This window comes from Macrosteles quadrilineatus, unplaced genomic scaffold (genome assembly GCF_028750875.1).
Source record: "Macrosteles quadrilineatus isolate MER2022 unplaced genomic scaffold, UCM_ALF_1.0 Scaffold_7__1_contigs__length_78375512, whole genome shotgun sequence".
Lineage (NCBI taxonomy): Eukaryota > Metazoa > Arthropoda > Insecta > Hemiptera > Cicadellidae > Macrosteles > Macrosteles quadrilineatus.
In genome coordinates, this window is record NW_026542600.1 from 44,591,823 (window position 1) to 44,613,305 (window position 21,483).

At 35.0% G+C, this 21,483-nt stretch overlaps 1 protein-coding gene across 3 annotated transcripts in view; it reads left to right on the forward strand.

Moving 5' to 3' along the window:
* Nucleotides 1–21,483, forward strand: part of LOC128997863 (nuclear receptor subfamily 2 group C member 1-like) — a 36,101-nt gene continuing 14,618 nt past the window's right edge. The window contains exons 1-6 of one of the 3 annotated variants that reach the window (XM_054423636.1): nucleotides 1–84; nucleotides 5,264–5,426; nucleotides 6,174–6,353; nucleotides 8,039–8,245; nucleotides 9,039–9,208; nucleotides 18,213–18,427. In XM_054423636.1, coding sequence (XP_054279611.1) covers nucleotides 5,267–5,426; nucleotides 6,174–6,353; nucleotides 8,039–8,245; nucleotides 9,039–9,208; nucleotides 18,213–18,427 — 932 coding nt within the window. In that variant the 5' untranslated portion in view covers nucleotides 1–84; nucleotides 5,264–5,266. Of the gene's footprint in view, nucleotides 169–5,263; nucleotides 5,427–6,173; nucleotides 6,354–8,038; nucleotides 8,246–9,038; nucleotides 9,209–18,212; nucleotides 18,428–21,483 lie in introns of all 3 variants that reach the window. The other 2 variants (XM_054423635.1, XM_054423634.1) reach the window with 2 other exon arrangements.

The window sequence follows — 21,483 nt, forward strand, 5'->3', positions numbered from 1 at the left end:
GTGACATTCTGACATTCGACATTGAATGGCAGCTGAGAAACTTCAAATGAAAGTAAATATTATGGATGAAGATAAATCACGCCTGTAATTATTTCTAAATTTGTATATTTTCCTTGTGTTATGAGAACTAATTAACTCATCTATTTTTACAAAGACATCAGTAGCCAGGTAATTGTTTGCCCAACATAACCTTATTTTATTGTTCCCTATCTTTTGGTCTTAAAATAAGCTAGTTTTTGGAAGGAATCGCTTAATACCAACCTTGTGAGTATCAGTAATCTGTTATTACTAGAACTCATAAGGGTGGATTCATAGTTTTGTTACTTACTAGCACATTAGGCATATACCTGTTTTATTATTAGGCCCAAGTTAGTGGTAACTTATTTCTCATATAGGCTAGATAGCTTATCTACTCCAACGGATGTCTACCCTTGTCTGGACTGTAATTAATGTCATCATCATTTATAGTAAGGCTAATATTCAATCCGTGAAATATATATTTAGGCTACTTCTATAAATGACGAGACCTTGAAGAAAGATTTTTCCTTCAACAAGGGAAATCGCAAGTCAGGTTCTAATCAATGGCACAAGTACCCAAGTTTTGTACATACTTTAACACTTGAGTGTTAAGTATTGTGTGCATTCAGTGGCGGCTAGCCCATAAGGACTCTTGAACGTCAACCTCCCAACAATAGGCTACATACATAAATTATATTTTAATATTCTTCAGTTAGGGTTTAAATTAAATCAAAATTACTTCAACGAGAACTTTAAACAATATACAACATAAGTTAAATATATAAAATAGTTGGATAATTCAATTCAGGAATGGTAACTTATTTTTGATCGTCACTTGCTTAGTGTGGACAGCGGCCAGACCGTCCCAATCCCAATGTAGTCTTATGGCAGCACAACCAAACAGCGCTGAGGGTGACATGACGTCATTCCAACACTTTAGTATGGGCGCTTTGGGGCAGAGTCCAAAGTTGCGCGCACACTGTTAAATCAGGGCAGCCACCACAATCTGGATATTCTTTATGCCAAGCTACCGTTATGATGGGTAGAACTGATGTTGGGGTACCTGTTTTTATAACTCAAACCATCTTAGCTTAATTTCTAAAACTAGAAATCAACTGAGCTAAACTGAAACAAAATTTTATTTTGATTTGGTGTTGTTGTTTAGAGATTAATGAATAGTGATGTAGGAGTAGTGTTTGTGCGTGTATTTAAATAAAATACTGACTTTATAATTTATTAAATTTATTTCGCATCCAATTCAGTTAAAGGTAGGCCCTGTATTTCTGGTTAATCTATATACCCTAACTAATACGCTACATGAAATTTTGTCGGTTGAACTCCTCTGCCATTTCTTAACCGATTTTATCCATTGGCGTATCATTGGAAAGAATGTGTCGCATAGATTTGCAAACCGACCTTACATTTTTGGAAAAGTCCCTTGGGCGCTGTTCCCCAGTGGCTGTTAAAGTTCCCATGTTATCCTTATGAAGAACATAATTGTTTACATTTTGATCAGCTGTATAATTCAATTGCTGTTGTTTATTTTTCAATTCAACGAAACACATTGGGTACATTTACTGATTTTGTTAAAATTAAATATTTACTACTTTAATTTACATTCATACATACGGTATTACAATGTAAAAAATCGTGAAAGCCTGGGCAATTTGATATATTTTTCAAAAAAGGAAAAATGAATTGACAGGGTACTGTATTTCTTGAGCAATCATTGGTTGCAATTGCTCGATTTCGAGCAACATGTACACTAGTTAAATAGGTTTTTAGGTTAGGTACCGGTATAGGTTTAAATGCAATTTCCCTATTTGGCTTTCTATTCCTTATTACCTTGACCTTAGATATTTCATCATTATTTTATAATGTTATTTTCAGGACAGACTCATTTGCAGACATTATTATTAAGTTAAATACAATAGCAGCCTTGGAAACAAGTTTAAATAAATATATCGTAGGCTATGTACGTGTGTTTGTATTAATTTAAGCCTTTAATTTTTTCAATTCTTTGACAAATGTGAATAGTGTTAGGCTTTCGTTTATCTATATAAAAATATGCAGAGCCCTCCCACCATTTAAGAACACCAGCCGCGACTGTGTGCATTAAGTTTATTTGATAAACTGCAATCATAATAAGCCTCAACTTGAGGCACGTATATCTTTTAGTTTCTTCCTGAGAAAGCGAAGAAACGGATGAGCCTATCTTAGTCAGCCTAATTGATAAAAAAATGAATTTAGTCTTAATTAACCAATATTACCTAGGAGTTATTAGCCGTCTATTGTGTTAGTTTATTCATTGCTCACATACAATTAATTAATTAATTTAGGTTCCTTCTGACTGCTGTGTAAATTTTGTTATCTCGATCCATGTGTTTCATTTTAGGTACCGGTAAGGCAGTTAATTTTAAAGAATAGTTGGTATCTTTTTGGCTTAAGATAGCACATTTTTGCTACCTATAAATTTCTTTCAAAGGGTCTCTTTTGTGATAAGGTAGGCTACTAGTTAAATGATACATTTTGTGTCCTTAGTTCCTAGTAAAAACTGTACCGTAGTAAACAAAAAATATAGCCCCTGGTTTTATCTTCAAAGTAGTCTAAAATTTGTAGTTTGATCAAAATAAAACCTGGTTATTCGAGCTTAAAATGTTCTGAAAATCCGCAAGAGATATGCTAACAGCTTAACTAACAATTAGGTTTACTTAACTTGTAATGTAGCCTTTCCTTTTTAAATTTGAAAATGTTTCCATCTCAATTTAAAAGAAGATAAACATAAAGCCTAGATGGCTTATTAGAAATTATTGTGTTACTTACCAATTTAAGGAAAATAACTCATTAATCTTGGCCAAGGATCACGAATTTGTATATAGGTAGGCCTAACTACCTTCGCCCTAGCAGATCTGCAGACTAAGCCAATTTCCATTTGCCTGATTAAATTTTAAATAAGACTAGTCCTATTTCCTTAAGCATGTCAGATTTATTCCCTATTTAAATAGTGTAAGTTAAGCCAACGGCTGTCGTTCATTAGTCTCATTTGTAAGTTAGGGGAATTTCGTATGCACGGATCGTGATGTGACTGGACTATCGAACTAATAAAGGGTATCTATATAAGACTATATCAAGGAAGGACTACAGTCAGCCCCGGAAGTGAGGCTGATCTGGGGTTTTTTAATCGCTGTTACAATGAAAACAGTTTCTACGCAGGCTTCCATTCACTCTCCGAGCCACTAATGCACATTTTCTGCAAAGACATCCATCAACTGGTAACAGTTAATCACCAAATTTTGGGCCCTTCAAGTCATACAGAAACCCAACCATAGAACGTGTTTCATACTTGGTGGGAGTGTTTATTTTCTTTTACAAGGTTTTTTAATACTATGACCAGACTTAGTGTTCCAGGAGAGGAATCCAGCTACAGTAGGGGATGAAGTAAGGAACATGACGTTGGTCTCAAATTTAAACTGGCTTGCTTCTTGGTTGCAACAGGAGCTCGATGGACGCCATAATTTACAGACAACTTTCAAATGATCAAAATACGTCCTTAAACCTACAACCTACAACCTACAACTGTTTACCTCTCAATAAGAATAACATGGGCATTTTCAATCCAGCCTATTTTTTTTTTTAATTTCTCCTGAAACCATTAAGGAACAACACGTCAATAGTCTAATTTTTTAAGCACTAAACTTACACAATGGCTGTAGTAAAAGTTAGTATAAATTTTCATCTATTAAAGGTAAAGACCCCCACAACAGCAAACCTGCAGACTAAGCAAATTTCGATTTGCCTGATTTGATTTTAAATGAAATCTATTAAAATTTTCAATGACATTAGGTTTAATGAGTACCTAGATTTGTTGCTACAGGAGGATAATAAAGTCTGTTTTTTTATAAAATATTAACAGCTCAGTATAAAATAAATAAATTTGCCAAGTTTGATCAAAATGTAGGCTAGACAACAGTTTATATTTTAAATTTACAATTTTTTTTGAAATTTCTCCATAACCAATAACCGTACAAAAACACTGCAATATAATCAATTGTATGTTTTTTAAAGTCCTAGAAATGGTTTAGGTAGAAATTGGAAAATTTTATGTTTTGGTCAAAAATGAGAAAAACCATATTTTTACCCCATAAGACCAGGTTTACAGGATTACCCATAAACGGGGTTTATGGGGAGATTTATGGGGTAAAAATAGGTCCGATCATGCTGGTTCCCGAACTAGTTTGCCCATTAGCACAATAACTCGAGCAAAAATGATACGATGAAATTTTGTAAAGACAAATAAACCAGAGTTTATTCAAACTAGTTTGAGAATCAGCATGAACAAATAAATTACACACATATATATGATATATATATATATATATATATATATGAATTTGAACGGTTGGTGTTTATAACCTCTGGTGACATCAAAATGAAAAAGTAAATCGGTCTTGGGTCCAGGTCTTACCATGGACCTACGGTAATATTAGCTTATTCCCTATAATGGGAAATTCGCTAAAAATAAAAACATAAAAAAAATAAACTCTTAAGTTACAACACTCCACTGCCATTACTCAATCTTGCTGGTCTGCAAACTCATGACCGCAATTGCTTGAGTTATCTCGGTCACAGACACACATTTATGTATATAAATTTGAAGGAATAGTGTTTATACAGTAGACTCCCTCTTATCCGGACTCCTCGAGACCGAGGACAGTCCGGATAACGGTTTTTCCGGTTAAACCGACGTCCCCCAAAACTCGTTAAAACGGACCGTTTACTGTGATATTCGTATTCGACTTAAATTTAGGAGAGCATTGTATTTAGACACGTGATCACTGGTCTCAAATCTTTCCCACGAGAACAGTTGTATCAGTACCGCCCACTTCCTGCCGATCCAGTCCGGTTAAACCAATCGGCTGATAAAGATTGTCCGGTTAAAGAGATTTCATTTCTACCGAGTGTAGTCCGGTTAAACCGATGTCCGGTTAAAAGGTGTCCGGATAAGAGGGAGTCTACTGTGGCATTTCGGGGGATGAGTAATTCGGTCCCGGGTTTCACTCTTGCCATGCCACCTAAAGTAATAGCTTCTTTCTTCTTTCATACAAGAGAAATTAACTAAAAGTACGAAAAACATCTTATACGAGTCTTTTCCAACTACGGTGTGATGACAATTTTGTTTCGACACTTATACTGTAAATAAAATCTAATTATCTTTTTTCTGCTGATGAAGTAATAATTGTTTTAGGTGATGCCTAGTCTGCTGGATAAGATGGACTCATCTCATAATCCACTAGACATGACATCTACTCCAGCTCAGGACAAACTGTCTTCCTATAATTACTCCTCAAACACTCCTACTCTCTGCCTTGCTGTAGAGATTTGCGTTGTATGTGGCGATAGAGCCTCTGGTAAGTTTCCACTGTCTTCCTATAATTACTCCTCAAACACTCCTACTCTCTGCCTTGCTGTAGAGATTTGCGTTGTATGTGGCGACAGAGCCTCTGGTAAGTTTCCACTGTCTTCCTATAATTACTCCTCAAACACTCCTACTCTCTGCCTTGCTGTAGAGATTTGCGTTGTATGTGGCGACAGAGCCTCTGGTAAGTTTCCACTGTCTTCCTATAACTACTCCTCAAACACTCCTACTCTCTGCCTTGCTGTAGAGATTTGCGTTGTATGTGGCAACAGAGCCTCTGGTAAGTTTCCACTGTCTTCCTATAACTACTCCTCAAACACTCCTACTCTCTGCCTTGCTGTAGAGATTTGCGTTGTATGTGGCGACAGAGCCTCTGGTAAGTTTCCACAAGTTAATATATTTTTAATTACCATTTTGCTTGGATGAATTGAGTGTTGCACTTTTACATACTTGAAAATAGAACGCTAGTAAAATATTGTTCGGGGTTGAGGGTGTAAACCATTATAGAAAAAAATACTAGACCCAGTGGTAGCTGTCCAGTGGAGCTCATCCACCTTGAGTAGAAGGCACAATAGTTATTTGTATAACTAGTGCACCAAGTGGCACTTTGAGCTCGCATTACGCATTATATTTTTCCTACAGTTACTATGATGGTTGGGTACTATGACTAGACTTGGTGTTCCAGCAGAGTAAACCAGCTACAGGTGACCACTAACTTTCACTAACTTGTTTGTTCCAGGGAGGCACTACGGAGCAATTAGCTGTGAAGGGTGTAAAGGATTCTTTAAGCGATCAATCCGTAAGCAGTTAGGATATCAATGTAGAGGTACTAAAAACTGTGAAGTTACGAAGCACCATCGGAACCGATGTCAGTATTGTCGTCTGCAGAAATGCCTGACGATGGGAATGCGCAGTGACTGTAAGAAGCATACATTTTACTATAATATATTAGGCTTGATATTTTTTGTATCAAACTTTATTTACAGCTTCAGTGGATTATATTTTGTTGCACGACAGAAATTATTATGATGAATAATATAATACCAACAGCTTCAGACTATCAAAATTATTATTAAAACAAACTTGTTGGTAACAAAATAGAAGGATTCAGGTATATTTGCTAATTAAATTATTATTGTTACCTTACAATATCCGTTTGGTGTTGGTAGATAGACAACTACATGTTTCGTGGCGACTGCCACATCCTCAGGTTATCCTCTTCTCAGATTCGTCATCAATTTAAAAATATAAAACACTGAACACACGTAAAAAACACATTACATTAAACATTTATTTTGATACCGTCACGGTGCGTGCACGCGTTTGGTCGGGCCGGCGGCGACAGAAAGAGGAGTCGCCGCCGGCCCGACCAAACGCGTGCACGCACCGTGACGGTATCAAAATAAATGTTTAATGTAATGTGTTTTTTACGTGTGTTCAGTGTTTTATATTTTTAAATTGATGACGAATCTGAGAAGAGGATAACCTGAGGATGTGGCAGTCGCCACGAAACATGTAGTTGTCTATCTACCAACACCAAACGGATATTGTAAGGTAACAATAATAATTTAATTAATATAAAGCAATATCCAGAAGTAGGACAATGAATTCTGATATATTTGCTAGATCTAGAATGAACTTAAGAATTATAGGCCTAAATTATTTTATAAACAAATTTTCTAACTAAGTTCATAGTTGTTTGAGAGGGGTAAAAAAAATATTTTTTTTATAGGAAACATCAATGATAAAAAATATATATATTTGACGCTTTTGTATAATTTAAGAAAAATGTTCGCTTTGATACATTTTTGTCAAGATAGATATTCTTTGCAATCTACATAATCATTTATTACTATAGGAAATTATGGAGAATGTTTTTGAACTTGAGACCAATAACTCCTTGATTGATTTACACTTATTTTAAACACCACACTCTGCAGGAATCAGAAAATGTAGTAACTGAATTAGGTACCGAGTTACAAACTTTATTATTAAAATTTGATTGTTCTGCATCTGCATAGCTTATTGGCAATATGATAAAATATCAATACTTTATTACTTAAGCCACTGTATTAAATCACTCGAATTTGATACAAATACTATGCATAGTATTTGCTATTTAGGTATATGTTACTTCATTAATCTTAGTTTTTGTACAATTTTCTATTAAAGTTCAATTAATGTTTTCACTAGAGACTTATAAGGAAGTTTTCCTATGTAAACATTTTCAAAACCTGTCATAAATTGGAGTTAAGATGTTAATAGAGGAACTACACTCATGAGGTATGCTGAAACCTTAAACTGTTGGACCTTGCAATAAATGTTAATGTAGTTACAGTGTAAAATCCATAGTAGGTATTCTTTAATTTTTACCACAGTATTCACATTTAAGTAAGTAGGCCTTCTTGCCATTATCCTCAAAGCAATATTTAGATGCACAAATTTACTAACTTGTATAAAGGTTCTCGTTGGTATGTCGTCTCAGTTTGTTGTAAATACATTTCTTTATACTGTAATACAAATTTATACTCGAACAACCTAAATAAGAAATGTTTGAATTGGTTAAAACATCTATTATCAATTATTTGACAAAAACTGTTTCAGCTGTCCAACATGAAAGGAAGCCTATTTCAGAGAAGAAAGAAGTGAATAATTTTATGCCTGGAGATAATAATTTTGCAAATTATTCCAATAACCCAATGAAGATCTTCATCAGAAAAGACTTGTGCCTAGAGTCACAGCAGTATGGCTTTCAATCAGCAGCTCTCAGTCTGGGCTACATGAGCCCTTTACAATATGGCCTTAACACTGGTAAGTTTACCTCATACAGTAGGAGTAGAGTCTGTGTGGTATGTCTGTGCACAGTGTACATCTGAGCAACACCTTTATTTGTAAAATATACATCAGGCTTAATGTATCAGCTCTTTACTGCATATTGTTGTTTTATTTGTTATTTACTCATACCTGCAAATATGTATGCTAACAAGTTCAGATTTTAGTATGAATCAGTATTTTATTTTTTAATTTCTTTGAAACTACCCCTGGAGCCATTCACTTGTCCCTTTTTACTTTTAAATAGGCCTATATTACACGATTCTCTGTGAAATCTATTGTGGTGTACTTTTCCTGAGGGGGACAATAGTTACAAATGTTGTCAAGATAGCTTAGCAGTTTAGTCTAAAATGGCTAGGTAGAATTCCAGGGTCTGTGATACGGGAAACCATTAGACTCTTCAGTCAAGTCCAATTGGTGTTGGACCTAACCCGAATCTTTACTCTCCCAGGGGGACGTTGCCACAGAAAACATACGCATGGCAACGCTGGTGGCGCTGCCTACTGATTGACAGGCAAAGCTCTCTCAAAACACTTAATGGTTTTTACCATGCGTTTGGCATTCTGGGTTATAGTTGTATGTCTTCTGTGACGTTGCTGACATCTCAATTATGTCTCATGGCACAAGTCCGATCTGGAGTAAGAATTTAATCTTTTCATTGATGATAGAGAGAAAAACATTACTAGGCTAATTAATTTGATAGCAGAATTAAGTAGTTTCCGGCCAAAAACAAATTGACTTATTAAAGTTTGGGTTTTCTTTTGCTCTGCAGAGGGAGAGAGACAAACATCACCAAGTCTAAACAATACATGGGACGACGACGACGCCTCATCTGACAGTTACTCTCCTGACGGTGAAGTGGCAGACACATTGTGCCTTGCTCAGGACAAAACTGTAATCCATAGTGCCTTGGACACTGTTGCTAAGGTGGTCAGTGGAGAGGTTAGTGTGAAAAGTAGCATATTTGCTAATTCAATATTAAATAACTTCTTAATCAGCATCTTACGTATTATTAATTTTACTTAAAATAATTAAAATATGTCAAATTACACTTGAAACATGTATTTACAACCATACTGTTCTAAAAATACGGTAAATATATACAGGGTGTTACAAATTGTCTGGACATATTTTGTGGACTTGTTCCTTGGGCTGGATGAGGTTTTGGATTTATGGAGTAAGTATTTTGAAACCCTTCTTAATGGGAAAGAGATGGTAACAAGAGATGAGAAAGAGGAACAAGAAAACAGCCCAAATTCAACCTGAAGTATTAGAGTCTTCCCTAAATGAAGTAGAGGAGGCTTCAAAATAAAAAAAAATAAAATAAAATAAAATAATAAAGTTCCAGGAGAGGCTGGCATATTCAAAGAACTTTTAGGAACCTCATTAGGAGAATACATAAATTGATAGGTGTTATATGGAAAAAGTAAGAAATTCCAGAAGACTGCAGTTATAATACTATTGCACAAAAAGGGGATGAAACTCATTTATAAACCCCAGACCTATAAAATAATTTCAAAATTATTGTACGACAGGCTTGTATAATACTCTGAAAACATCATTGGGACCATCAGGCTAGTTTTAGAAAACAAAGATCGACAACCGATCAGCTTTTCATTAAAAAAATATATTATCATAATTCTGGGAATTTAATAAAAGTGTACATATATTATTTGTAGACTTGAAAAAGGCATATGATAGCATTGGCAGAAGGAAAATGTGGAAGCTACTGAAGGACTACAGGATTCCAGAAAAATTGAAACAATGCAAAAACCTGTATAAAGGACACAAAAGGAAAAGTCAGAGTTATATGGTGAATTTGGTGACACCTTTGATATAAACACAGGAGTAAGACAAGGGGATGGTCTATCTCCTCCTCTCTTCAATCTTGCATTGGAAGAGACTCTCAAAGAGACTCAAAATCTTAATTCTGGAGTACTTCTTGGACAAAAAATCAATATTTTAGCGTTTGCTGGTGATATAGCTTTAATATCTGAAGAAAATGATGGTTTGAAACCCCTGGCTGAAACGCTTCTAAAGAATGCAGAAAAAGCTGGTCTTTTTGTAAGTGAAGAAAAAAACCAAATACCTAGTTGTGAGTAGAAACCCAAATATTTATAGAGACTCTTTTAATGTAAATAGTTATACCTTCCAAAGGTGCGAAGATTTTAAATATTTAGGAGTCACTGTAGACGAAAGTAATGATGAAGAGAAAGAAATTTAAATTAAACTCCTACAGGGGAATAAATGTTGTTGGGCCATCCAGAAACTACTGAAGAGTAAAATTCTATCTAAAAATACAAAACTAAGACTCTACAAGAGTATGATTTTACCTGTTGTATTATATGAATCTGAGGTATGGACACTCAGCAAAAAATCAGAACAGAATCTGAAAATTAGTCTTTGAAAATTAAATTCTTCAATCAATTTTTTGTCCAATTTGTGATCGGGGAATATGGAGAATAAGCACCAACATGGAGCTTGGACAAGATCCAGACATAATAGCTTTAATCAATAGTAGAAGATTGAGGTGGGCTGGCCATGCAAATAGTAGAGAGCTGAACTCCACACTGAGAATAGCAACAGAAAATCTTCCACGAGTCGGACGACCATTGGGGCGCCCAAGACTGCGATGGAAAGATCAGGTGCAGAAGGGCAAGTTGGTAAGGTAAGATAAGGTTCCTTGGGCTAAGACAAACATAAAATGCCGTATAAGTAGGGGTCTAAAATTCCTTGTTTTTAGGATCAAAAAGATAGAGGATTTTAATCCAAATCAAATGAGACCTTGTTTGTTAAAATCGGATGACAAACAACCAAGTTATCAGTTTTTTTCTACATTCGGTTACACAATTAGGACTACCATACTGTTTATTATTTGTTATTTTACAGATCAGTATGATAGTCAATATTGGTTGTCCCTAAGTTGATAAAACTTAAAACTGATCCAAAAAAGTTAATAATGTTTGTAAGATTTGTTAAACTAAGTTAACTGCCCGTTAAGTTGCCTGTTAAGTTCTAGCTAAATATTTAGAAGTAAGTAATTTTGAGTCATTTTATATAATTAAGTTAATTTTAGGCTCCAGTATTAAGGAAAATTTAGAACAAATTGAAGAACACTTTTTAAAAAATAGGCCTACATATTCATTGTAGGTTACAGTTTAAGGTGCAGGCTTTTTTGGGGAAAAAAAGATTTAACAAGTTTGGTGACTGTGATGGTTCTTTGGAGGCCTAGTCCCTGTATCATTATTGTGGGTTTTTAGGTACGGTATTTCATTAAGTTAAAAGTACTTTTAGACGCCCAATTTCTAGAGATAAGCCTATTACATAATATGTTGCATTTCGCAAATATGTTGTTTGCTTCATCAGTTTTAAAATACTTCCAAACTTGGGAAGTGATTATCAAGAATTTATCACAAATTATTCTATAAAAACAACAACTTATGGAAGGCATACTTCTACATTCCTGTAATAAACTAATCCACTTTCACTTAATTATAGAAAAAACAAGTTTAATTATTCATATCAACATATAAATAATTATTTAAGAAATCTGACGAAAACAAAGACTCATTCTTAATTTCATAGAAACTAGACAGTAGACAGACGACGGACAACGCTAAATTACATTTAAACTTTCTCATCTCACTCGAGAAAGAGAAAGACAAAAACAAAATTACGAACCACCGAAGAAAGCATACCGGTACAAACAATAACAATTAAAGCCCTTCTTGGTTTGCCGAATGCAGGCTTGGGTGTTAGTCATGTAGCCATGTAGTCTCATCCATCAATAAATCAATTTTACCCGTTGAATTTGAAATAGTAGTCTTGCGCAATGTGCAGTGTTTCCATTTGTCACTGTGGTTTCAGATCGAATACAATAATATGATTCGTCGATATCGTGAATACCCCGTCATTTAACCATTGGACATAAAAATATGAATTCAGCCACTGACTGGACTCGGCTGAGTCAAACAGTTAACGTGAACTGGACTGAGCTTGAGGTCCGAGTCGTACATTTAGCACACACACACATTTAGTCGCACGTTTAGTGCACATTTAGTCGTATTTATGTTGCTTCTGTATTTCCATAGTTCGTACAAAACAAAGTCAAATAAATAACTGTATGAATTAAATTAAATAATCCTATAACTTGTACGGTAACTATTTTTAATAATCAACCACAGACAAGGAAAGGATGGTTTTAAGATAGTGTAATAATTTTGTTGAGTCCAAATAAACCATTTATTTGATTCAGTCTTTACTTAGCTTGCCTTCTGTCTTCTGCTTGAAGATGGTCTATTGCAGTCGGTGTTTGCTCTATCTATCAGCTGACGATAGTGACGAGAACTTAACCAGTGACTGATACTGAAATAAAATATAATAACTCACAAACTTTGTATATATTAGTGATGTAGCTTAGTGTAAGTGTAACTCCAAAGATGCTACAACTTGTAGCGAAATGCGCATTAGTGATATAAACTTAAAAACATCAAGAAATAAAGGCACCTCTACAAAATAAAAGGTAAATTTGTATGTATGTTTTCAATAAAGAACTGATTAATTGGCATACTTCGGAATAACAAATAGAATTTCTAACGAATAGCAATATTCGTTAGTTTTTTCGACTAACTTCTATTTTATTCGGTAGTTTTTTAAAAGTGCTGGAAATAACTTCTACTCAGTTAGATTTATAGCTAGCGAATAGGTAATATATTCGTTCGTTTTTAACTGTTAGATTTTTTGTCAGGTGGAAGTATCTCAAATACGGGTTATTAATTTTATGTGATCAGTGAGGGTTGCGTGCGGCCGTGAGGGGTCAGCACCCTTGTTGACGAAAAACGTGGGGGGTGGGGAAAGAGAAAGTCAAAGTCCGGTTGCTTTGGTATGCAGTGGGCCCGTGGAAGGGCAGTGACGGCCAATAACAACACCCCAAGCACCGAGGGGTGGGAAGGGGGAATGTTTGTTTGGTGATTATACACTCAAGTTATTATAAGTGTCAAAACATTCTCCTCAGTTGATGATGTTCATTATCTGACAGTGACAAGTTTTAAGTAATTTGTTTCTGTTGAGTAATGTAAAATGTGACAATGTTTGATTAAAACACAAGTGCCAGGGGACCGAGCATTTCTCGAGGTGTTTTATTTGTTCAAGAGGTAAAAAAATTGAACTTATAAGCCTACAAATATTTTCAGTTTTACTACGATTAATTAAGTTGTAAAGTCAATTTGTTTTTGGTAGACATCCACTCATCCTTAATTTACCTAACAAACTTTTTCATGTGGACGAGCAATTTATAAAATTTCTACTATAAGCTTCAATGTAAAACTCATGATATGATACAAAACATCTTATATCTGTTGACCGTTATTGCGTTAGCCACTGGGATCGCGGAACATTGCAACTATAATTACGGGATGGGGTAATAACGCACCAACTCGTGCTGCACATCGTCGAAAACTACAAAACGTCCTAGGCCTTTCCTTTAGACCTTTAGTTCAATATCTAACGACTCCATCAACAACGAGGACGTCCACAACGGCTAGGAGATCATCGCCAATCCCCGGACACGACAACATGGAGAGGACCGGATAAACAGCATGAGTATAGAACTGAAAATTTTAGTTTATAATGTTTGCGGCCTAAAGGACAAGATTAGTGATGGCCATTTTGTTAGTTTACTTAATAATTATGATATTGTAATTTTACTAGAAACATTTATTTTAGAAAAGGATAAAGATTTAATTGTAAATGGCTTTGCAGGATTTATTGTACATTTTAATTTTGCAGTAAGGTCGTCCCATTTTGGAAGAGGCAGTGGGGGGTCGCTCTGTTTAGTTAATTTAAAATCTAAGCTACTAAGTAAAATTGAAGTGTTGGAAATCGAAAACTATAAGATTTTTAAGATTAAAGATAGTAACAGTATTGATGATGGTTGTATCAGGCTTCTCCCAGTTTATCTAAATTTTGGGAACTGGGATAGTGAATTTGAGAAACTCACAACTTTTTTGTACAATAATGATTTTAAAAACTTAATATTGTTAGGGGATTTAAACGGGAGAATTGGAAGAGAACAAAGCCTGCCTAATGAAGTAATCCCGGAGGCAATAAAGAATGTTAATTTTGAGAGGTATTCAAAGGACTTAATAACAAATCAGAAAGGTCGTAAAGTACTAGAATTAATGGATAATTTGGGTCTAATAGTATTAAATGGGAGGACTTACGGAGATAAAAATGGGGAGTTTACTTTCGTGGGTCATATGGGAAGCTCTGTCATAGATTTGGTGGGAGTGTCAATCAATTGTTTGCATGCTGTCAAAGATTTAAATGTGTTAAGTTTTGTAGGATCTGACCACCTTCCTGTTGACCTTAGTTTAGAGATAACAGCTCCTAGAGCCGAGGATGAGATTGAGGACAGGGAGGAGAGTAATAAGATATTTTTGCTTCCTAGATTAAAGTGGGTAGATAATGATAAGGAGAGGTATTGTAAAGTAATTGGCGAGAAACTATTAAGTGTGCAATTAGGAGACGACGCACAAAGGAATGTCGATTCAATTATAGGCTGCATCACTGAATCAGCGCGAACTAAACAAGTTGTACCCAAGAACAAATGTCTTATCAGTAAAAAGGCTTGGTTCGATAAGGAGTGTCAGTCAGCTCGTAGGCGCTCATTCAAACTCTTGAATAAGTTTCGGAAAACTAATTTAGATTTAGATAAAGTAAAATACTTGGAGGTGATCAAATTATTTAAAGCACTTTGTAAAAAAAAGAAAAAATCTTACTACAATCAAATTATAGATAATGTGTCTCAAGTAACGAACAGTAAGCAGTTTTGGAGTGCAATAAATTCTTTCAAATGTAAAATTCCAAACCAAATTGGTAAAATTGCGATACAGGATTGGTCGAAGCATTTTAAGAGTTTATTAAATCCACCCTTGTTAGTATCTACTGTTTCGTATGCACAGCCAGTAGTTTGTGACGAATACCTCGATGCAAATATTTCACTAGATGAATTAAAAGCTGTGTTGTTAAGGGTAAAAAATGGCAAAGCACCTGGCATTGACAGGGTGCCATATGAGTTTTTTAAAAACGCACCGGATGCATTACTTAATAGTCTTATTTATATTTATAATAGTATTTTTGAGAGTGGCAATGTCCCACAAACTTTCAAGGAGTCTATTATTTTTCCTTTACATAAAAAAGGCAACATTAATGACGTCAAAAATTATAGAGGGTTGTCCTTTATCAACTGTGTAGCTAAGATTTTTATAAACATTTTAGATTCAAGGTTAAGTAATTGGGCTAGTGATAGGCAGTTAATAAGTGAGTTTCAGGCGGGATTTAGGAGAGGTTATTCAACCATCGACAATATCTTTAACCTAAATGCGATTGTGCGCCTAAGGCTGGCAAGGACCGGAGGTAAGCTATATGCTTTCTTTGTTGACTTCTCGGCAGCATTCGATACTATTGATAGGAAGTCGCTACTGTTTAAGTTATCCTGTATAGGTGTTTCAACAAAATTTTTAAATATTTTTAAGAACTATTATGATGGTACTAGAGCGGGTGTGTGGTGTGGAGACAGTGTGACAGCAAATGTTGAAACTTCGACAGGTCTTAGGCAAGGATGTTCTGCGAGTCCTTTAATGTTCACTTTATTTATTAATGATCTTCCTGAGGCACTAGGTGGCGGCTGTAATTTTGGAGGGACTAGGATAAACATTCTTTTATATGCCGACGACGTTGTGTTGTTAGCGCCTACGTCCACCTGCTTACAACTTATGATAAGAAATTTAGAAACTTACTGTGAAACATGGAATTTGAGAGTTAATCTTGAAAAATCAAAAATAATTGTTTTCAGAAATGGGGGTAGATTGGCCTCGTCAGATAAATGGTGGTTCAATGGGAAACGTGTAGAAGTAGTAAACAGCTATAAATACCTCGGAGTGTTATTCACAGCGACGTTATCTTGGCAATCACATTTTAAAGATAAAGCGAGGCAAGCAAAATTAGCAATTAACTCGGTGTGGAATAACTTAATCAATAATAAATCTGTGCCTTTATCATCTAAAATTATGTGTTTTAATTCCGTCATAAAATCAATTGTTAGTTATGGGGCTCAGGTATGGGGTTGCTTCGAATCTGAATTCCTAGAATCCGTTCAAAAATTGTTTTTAAAGAGACTCTTCCGATTGCCTTATAACACGCCAAACTATGTGATATATTTAGAAAGTGGATTTAAAAAATTGTTTTTTTATAATATGATTACGAATTTAAATTACCTATTAAAAGTACTACATTTCCCCGATAATAGACTTCCTTTGATTCTAGCCAAACAAATTATAAACCATAACTTAGATTGGTGCAGACAGTGGAAGATGCTAGGTGAGAAGGTAGGGGTTGATGTAGATTTTGGATCAGAGGCGGTAAAATCGAGATGTCTGACGGTGGTGGAAAAGCTGAGTGACGTATGGATAGGAGAGTGTATAGGGCGCGCACGCACGTCCATTCACCACAGTCAGCTGATCAGCCTCGACCTTGGCCTTGAACTTGGCGATAGAAGCTACCTTACTGATAACGCCGATGTCAGCTTCGTTTCCTGGATAATTAAGGCTAGGGCAGAGCTGCTCTATTTGAATGGTAAACCTTGGTCAACGGGAAATAAGTTCTGTTCTCTTTGTAATATGGGTGAAATTGAAACCACATTTCATTTCATCGCTATTTGTCCAATTTTAAGTAATCTTAGATTAACATTTTTACACAATAGAGTCCTTTCTGAACGGGATTATATTAGTTTTTTAAATGGCAGGGATTGGCGAGCGTTAGTAAATTATTTAAAAAACGCCTGGCAATACAGGTGGATTTTAATACAAGAATTTAACAATTGAGGAAAAAATATCATAAAAAATTTAAATATCGTACTCTTCCAAACTTCCAAAAAAAAAAAAAAAAAAAAAACCGATATAACTAGAGAAACTGGTTGGATTGTATTATATTTCTTAACTTTAAAATAATGGCCATAATTGTTAGTTTAAGGAAAGATTTATAATTTTATTTTAAAGGAATCCAATAATTGTTTTGATTTAGTTTTAGACGTGCCAACCCGGCAGACGACCGAAAGGTCATTGCTGTAGCGCGTAGGCACGTCCCCTGCGTGGGACGAATTATTGTGCACTGGGTATTTTGGAAATAAAGCGCTTTTTCTTTCTCTTTCTTTCTTTAGTTCAATATCAGTGTATGATGTTTTGTTGTAAAATACTTAATGTTTTTGAACAGTCGTAATTATCCCTTTGGTTAGTAATACGTCGTACAATCTAAATGTATTGGTATTATATAAGCAATACTCAATAGCATTCATAGAATTCATAGCATTCCTTTTACTTTGTACTTTATTTTGTAATTTGCTATTGTACTGCAGATGATTTGTTACAAGCTTATGTTACAATCCATTTGTTTACATTTTCGTAACACTGTCATAGCTACTCGACAGTCCATAAGACTAATTTTAAAAATATTAAAATAAGTACTTAATGAAAAATGAATTATCCTAGAACAGAGCCTGGCAGGGATATTGTTTTTAACCTAAAACTAAGATATTTCTAACAATTTGAAGGAAATCGTAGGAGCCATTTTTTTAATCATTGTACACAAACTTTACTCATATTATAGTTTAGATTAGTTACCAAGACGTGTCATTATTTCATTACATACAAAATCATTTAAAACAACTGCCCAACAAACAGCTAGGCCTACTTCTACAAAAACTAACTTTATTTTCTATCAGTTAGTTTTTCAACTAACTAATAACTTCTATCAGTTACTTTTTACGGGACTAACTAATAACTTCTAGAATTTTTGACTAACTTTCCCAACTATGTAAATTGGCAAAACAAGCGACTGAAATGAGAGTTTCTGAAAATACTATACCAAATAATACTGTTTATTTTTTCAGAACTTAAATGGAAACGAAAAAGGCGACAAAGAGTTAGAAGGGTTTGTTAAATTAGAGGGACGTCTGCTTCCTGAACACCATGTTCCATTCATTCTGCAAACTCCAAGTCCGATGCCGGCATACTTAAATGTCCACTACATCTGTGAAAGTGCTTCCAGGCTGTTATTCCTGTCAGTTCATTGGGTTCGCAATATCCCTGCTTTCCAGTTATTCAGGTAATGCTTGTTTGTGTACTGTTACTAATATGTTCGTAAGAATCATAAATTAACATAAATATAAGTGTAGAGTTTTGAATATAATATCAGAATAAACTACTGATAAAAGTAATGAATGGACTGGCTGGACATTGGTATTTCCAATGCATTCCATTATTGTTGGTTTTATCTATATTCGTTTTCCTTATCTGCCAGACAGTATTGTTCTTGTTTTATGCTTTCACTTTTTGCTCTGTCTCAGTCTACACACTACTGCCTTCTAGTTAACATGTCCTCAAATATATTGTAGTTATAGATTCAAAATGTAGTCTAAATTCTCTCTTTTAATTATAACCAATGTTAGAACATAATAGTACAGTTCAGTGTATCAGTGACAGTGATGTGAAGTGAATGAAGTAAATCTTCAGTATTAATATTTGGATGAAACCTCTACAAGTGAATGGACTGGTAATTCTCTCCTGTCGTCAACCTGCACGCCACTTTTAAGCTCAAGTCATCCCTCTCCTCTACGGGCATCACTGGACCACTAGCAAAGTCTCTCTACGTCAAACCTCTACTCTCCTAGCTACTCCTTTGAGGCCAACCCTCTGCAACCTTCCCAGACGACATCGCCAGCTCCAACCCTCTTACAACCGCTTCGCTACCCACGTCACGACCTCACTTGAAACTCACCACAACCTGGACTTCTCAAGAAAGACTCCGCAAGTAGAAAATAATTTTTAACTTAATTTATTTAGCAATTATTCAAAATACTCTTACAATATTTCTATCAGATTTTTAGGATTTAAAAGTTTTAACCTTCCGGAAGATTTCATTTAATATTCTAATCTAATATAACAGTTCTTGTCATAATTCAATATATCCAATTTTAAAACCTGATATTAAAAAGTGTGTGAACTGAGAAGCAGAGTTTTTATTTCATGCTCTCCGATTGCCTTTGGGTAAAATTAAATTAATACATTTTGAGAATAGAATTTTTAAGATTTAAAATTCTCTACGACTCAACAAATTAATGGTCCTTCGAGCCGGATGGATTACAGTAACTTTAAAGTTGGTAATTTCTTTTGTTTTGCAAAAGGAGAGCATAAATAAGTTTAAATTCTTTTGTAGTTTGTTTTAACTTTTTTAAGTTGCTTTATTTTTCTCTAGGGTTTCCTATACCTACCTATACCTCCTTGGTCATATAAACTTAATCTGCAAACATGACTCCCCGACCTACTGTCCAGTTAGAAACACTTGTTAAAAGGAGAGAAAAATATTTTGCTAGACTACAAGCTCTATATGATGTTGGCAAAAAATGTATACAGTTAGCTCAACAAAAACAAAGCTATACTGCTGAGTTAGACTCTTTTGTTTCTCGCTTCCAGCGAATCGAAGATGATTATGAGGCTTTTGAGCAAATATCTGACGAAATAAATGTTGTAAACACTCAGGTAGAAGAGGGTGAAAAAATTGATGTTAATAAAGCTTCATTAGCATATGATGAGATTTATTTCAATGTGAAGACAATTGCTCGTAAGATGAATGTAGGGAATTTAAATACACAAAGTAAACCGGAAACTACTCAATCATCTGTCCCAACACAATCTTCTCAAGTAGCAAGACTACCAAAACTGGAAATTGAACCATTTGATGGATCAATTACAGCTTGGCCAAACTTTTATGCCCTCTACACCTCTATGATCCATAAGAACACTTGCCTAACCAAGGTAGAAAAACTTACATATTTACGTAGTTTACTAAAATCTCACGCACTCTCTCTCATTGACACTCTGGCCATATCAGATGACAATTATGACATTGCAATGCAAATTCTAATTGAACGATACCAGAATAAAAGATTATTAGCTTCTTGTTATCTTGACAAAATATTATCTTTTCGCCAAATGACAGAGGATTCAACTAACTCTTTCTCAAACTTCATGGAAGTATTCAATAGTAATTTGTCAGCTGTGAAGGTTCTTGGCATTGACGATTTATTTGATTTCACTATGCTCCACATTGGTTTACGCTCTTTGACACCAAACACTCGTAAGGATTTTGAAAGTCATCATTCAAGTAATGATATCCCAAAGTTTGAAGACCTAATCAAATTTGTCCAACAACAGCTCAAAATTCTAGAAATCACTAATGATCCCAAGGGAAAATCAAAACCTCACAAACCTACCCAGTTCTCTAAGCCATCAAGCTCTCGCAGTGCAATGCTCTCTACTGTGAATACAATTCACTACGATAAAGGGAAGAATGCTTCATTAACGTGCCCGTGCTGTCAGGACATCTCTCACAAGATTTATGGTTGTTCAAAATTTAAAGGCATGAGTGTAGCGCAACGATATGATCAAGCTAAAAAGAGTGCCTTATGTTTTTCTTGCCTCGGATCTCACATGATATCTGATTGTAAATCTAAGTCTAAGTGTTTCAAATGCTCTGGTAAACACCACACTCTCCTACATCGTTCAGATAACAGTCAAGTGACAGAGTCTAAGCCTAATGCTGGAAATAATGTAGAACCTAAGACTTGCCACTACACTAATACTTGTTCAAGTACAAACATGCTACTGAGTACTGCTATTATTGGCATCCGTGATAACGATGGTGAACTAAAACAGGTAAGGGCCATCATCGATGGAGGGTCACAAACTAGTTTAATTACTACAGAATGTGTTGAACGCCTTGGTCTAAAAAGACGTTACAGCAAAATTACGCTTATGGCTGTAGCTAATACATCTGTCTCCCAAAACAAAGGCTCTGTAATGTGCAGTATAAGCCCAATCTCTACACCTGAAACTGAATTGACAACTGAAGCGATAGTGGTACCTAAAATTTCTTCTGATCAACCTAACATCCAATTAGATCGCTCTGTACAGTCAAAATTCTCTAATTTAAAGCTAGCTGATCCCACTTTTGACCAAAGTGCACCCATTGATTTTTTGTTAGGATCTGACTTGTACTATGATATTATTCTGGACTCACACAATATAATCAAAGGTCAACCTTCCGCTTTGGCAACCATATTTGGATGGATTATTGGTGGCAAAGTACCAAGCATTTCTTCT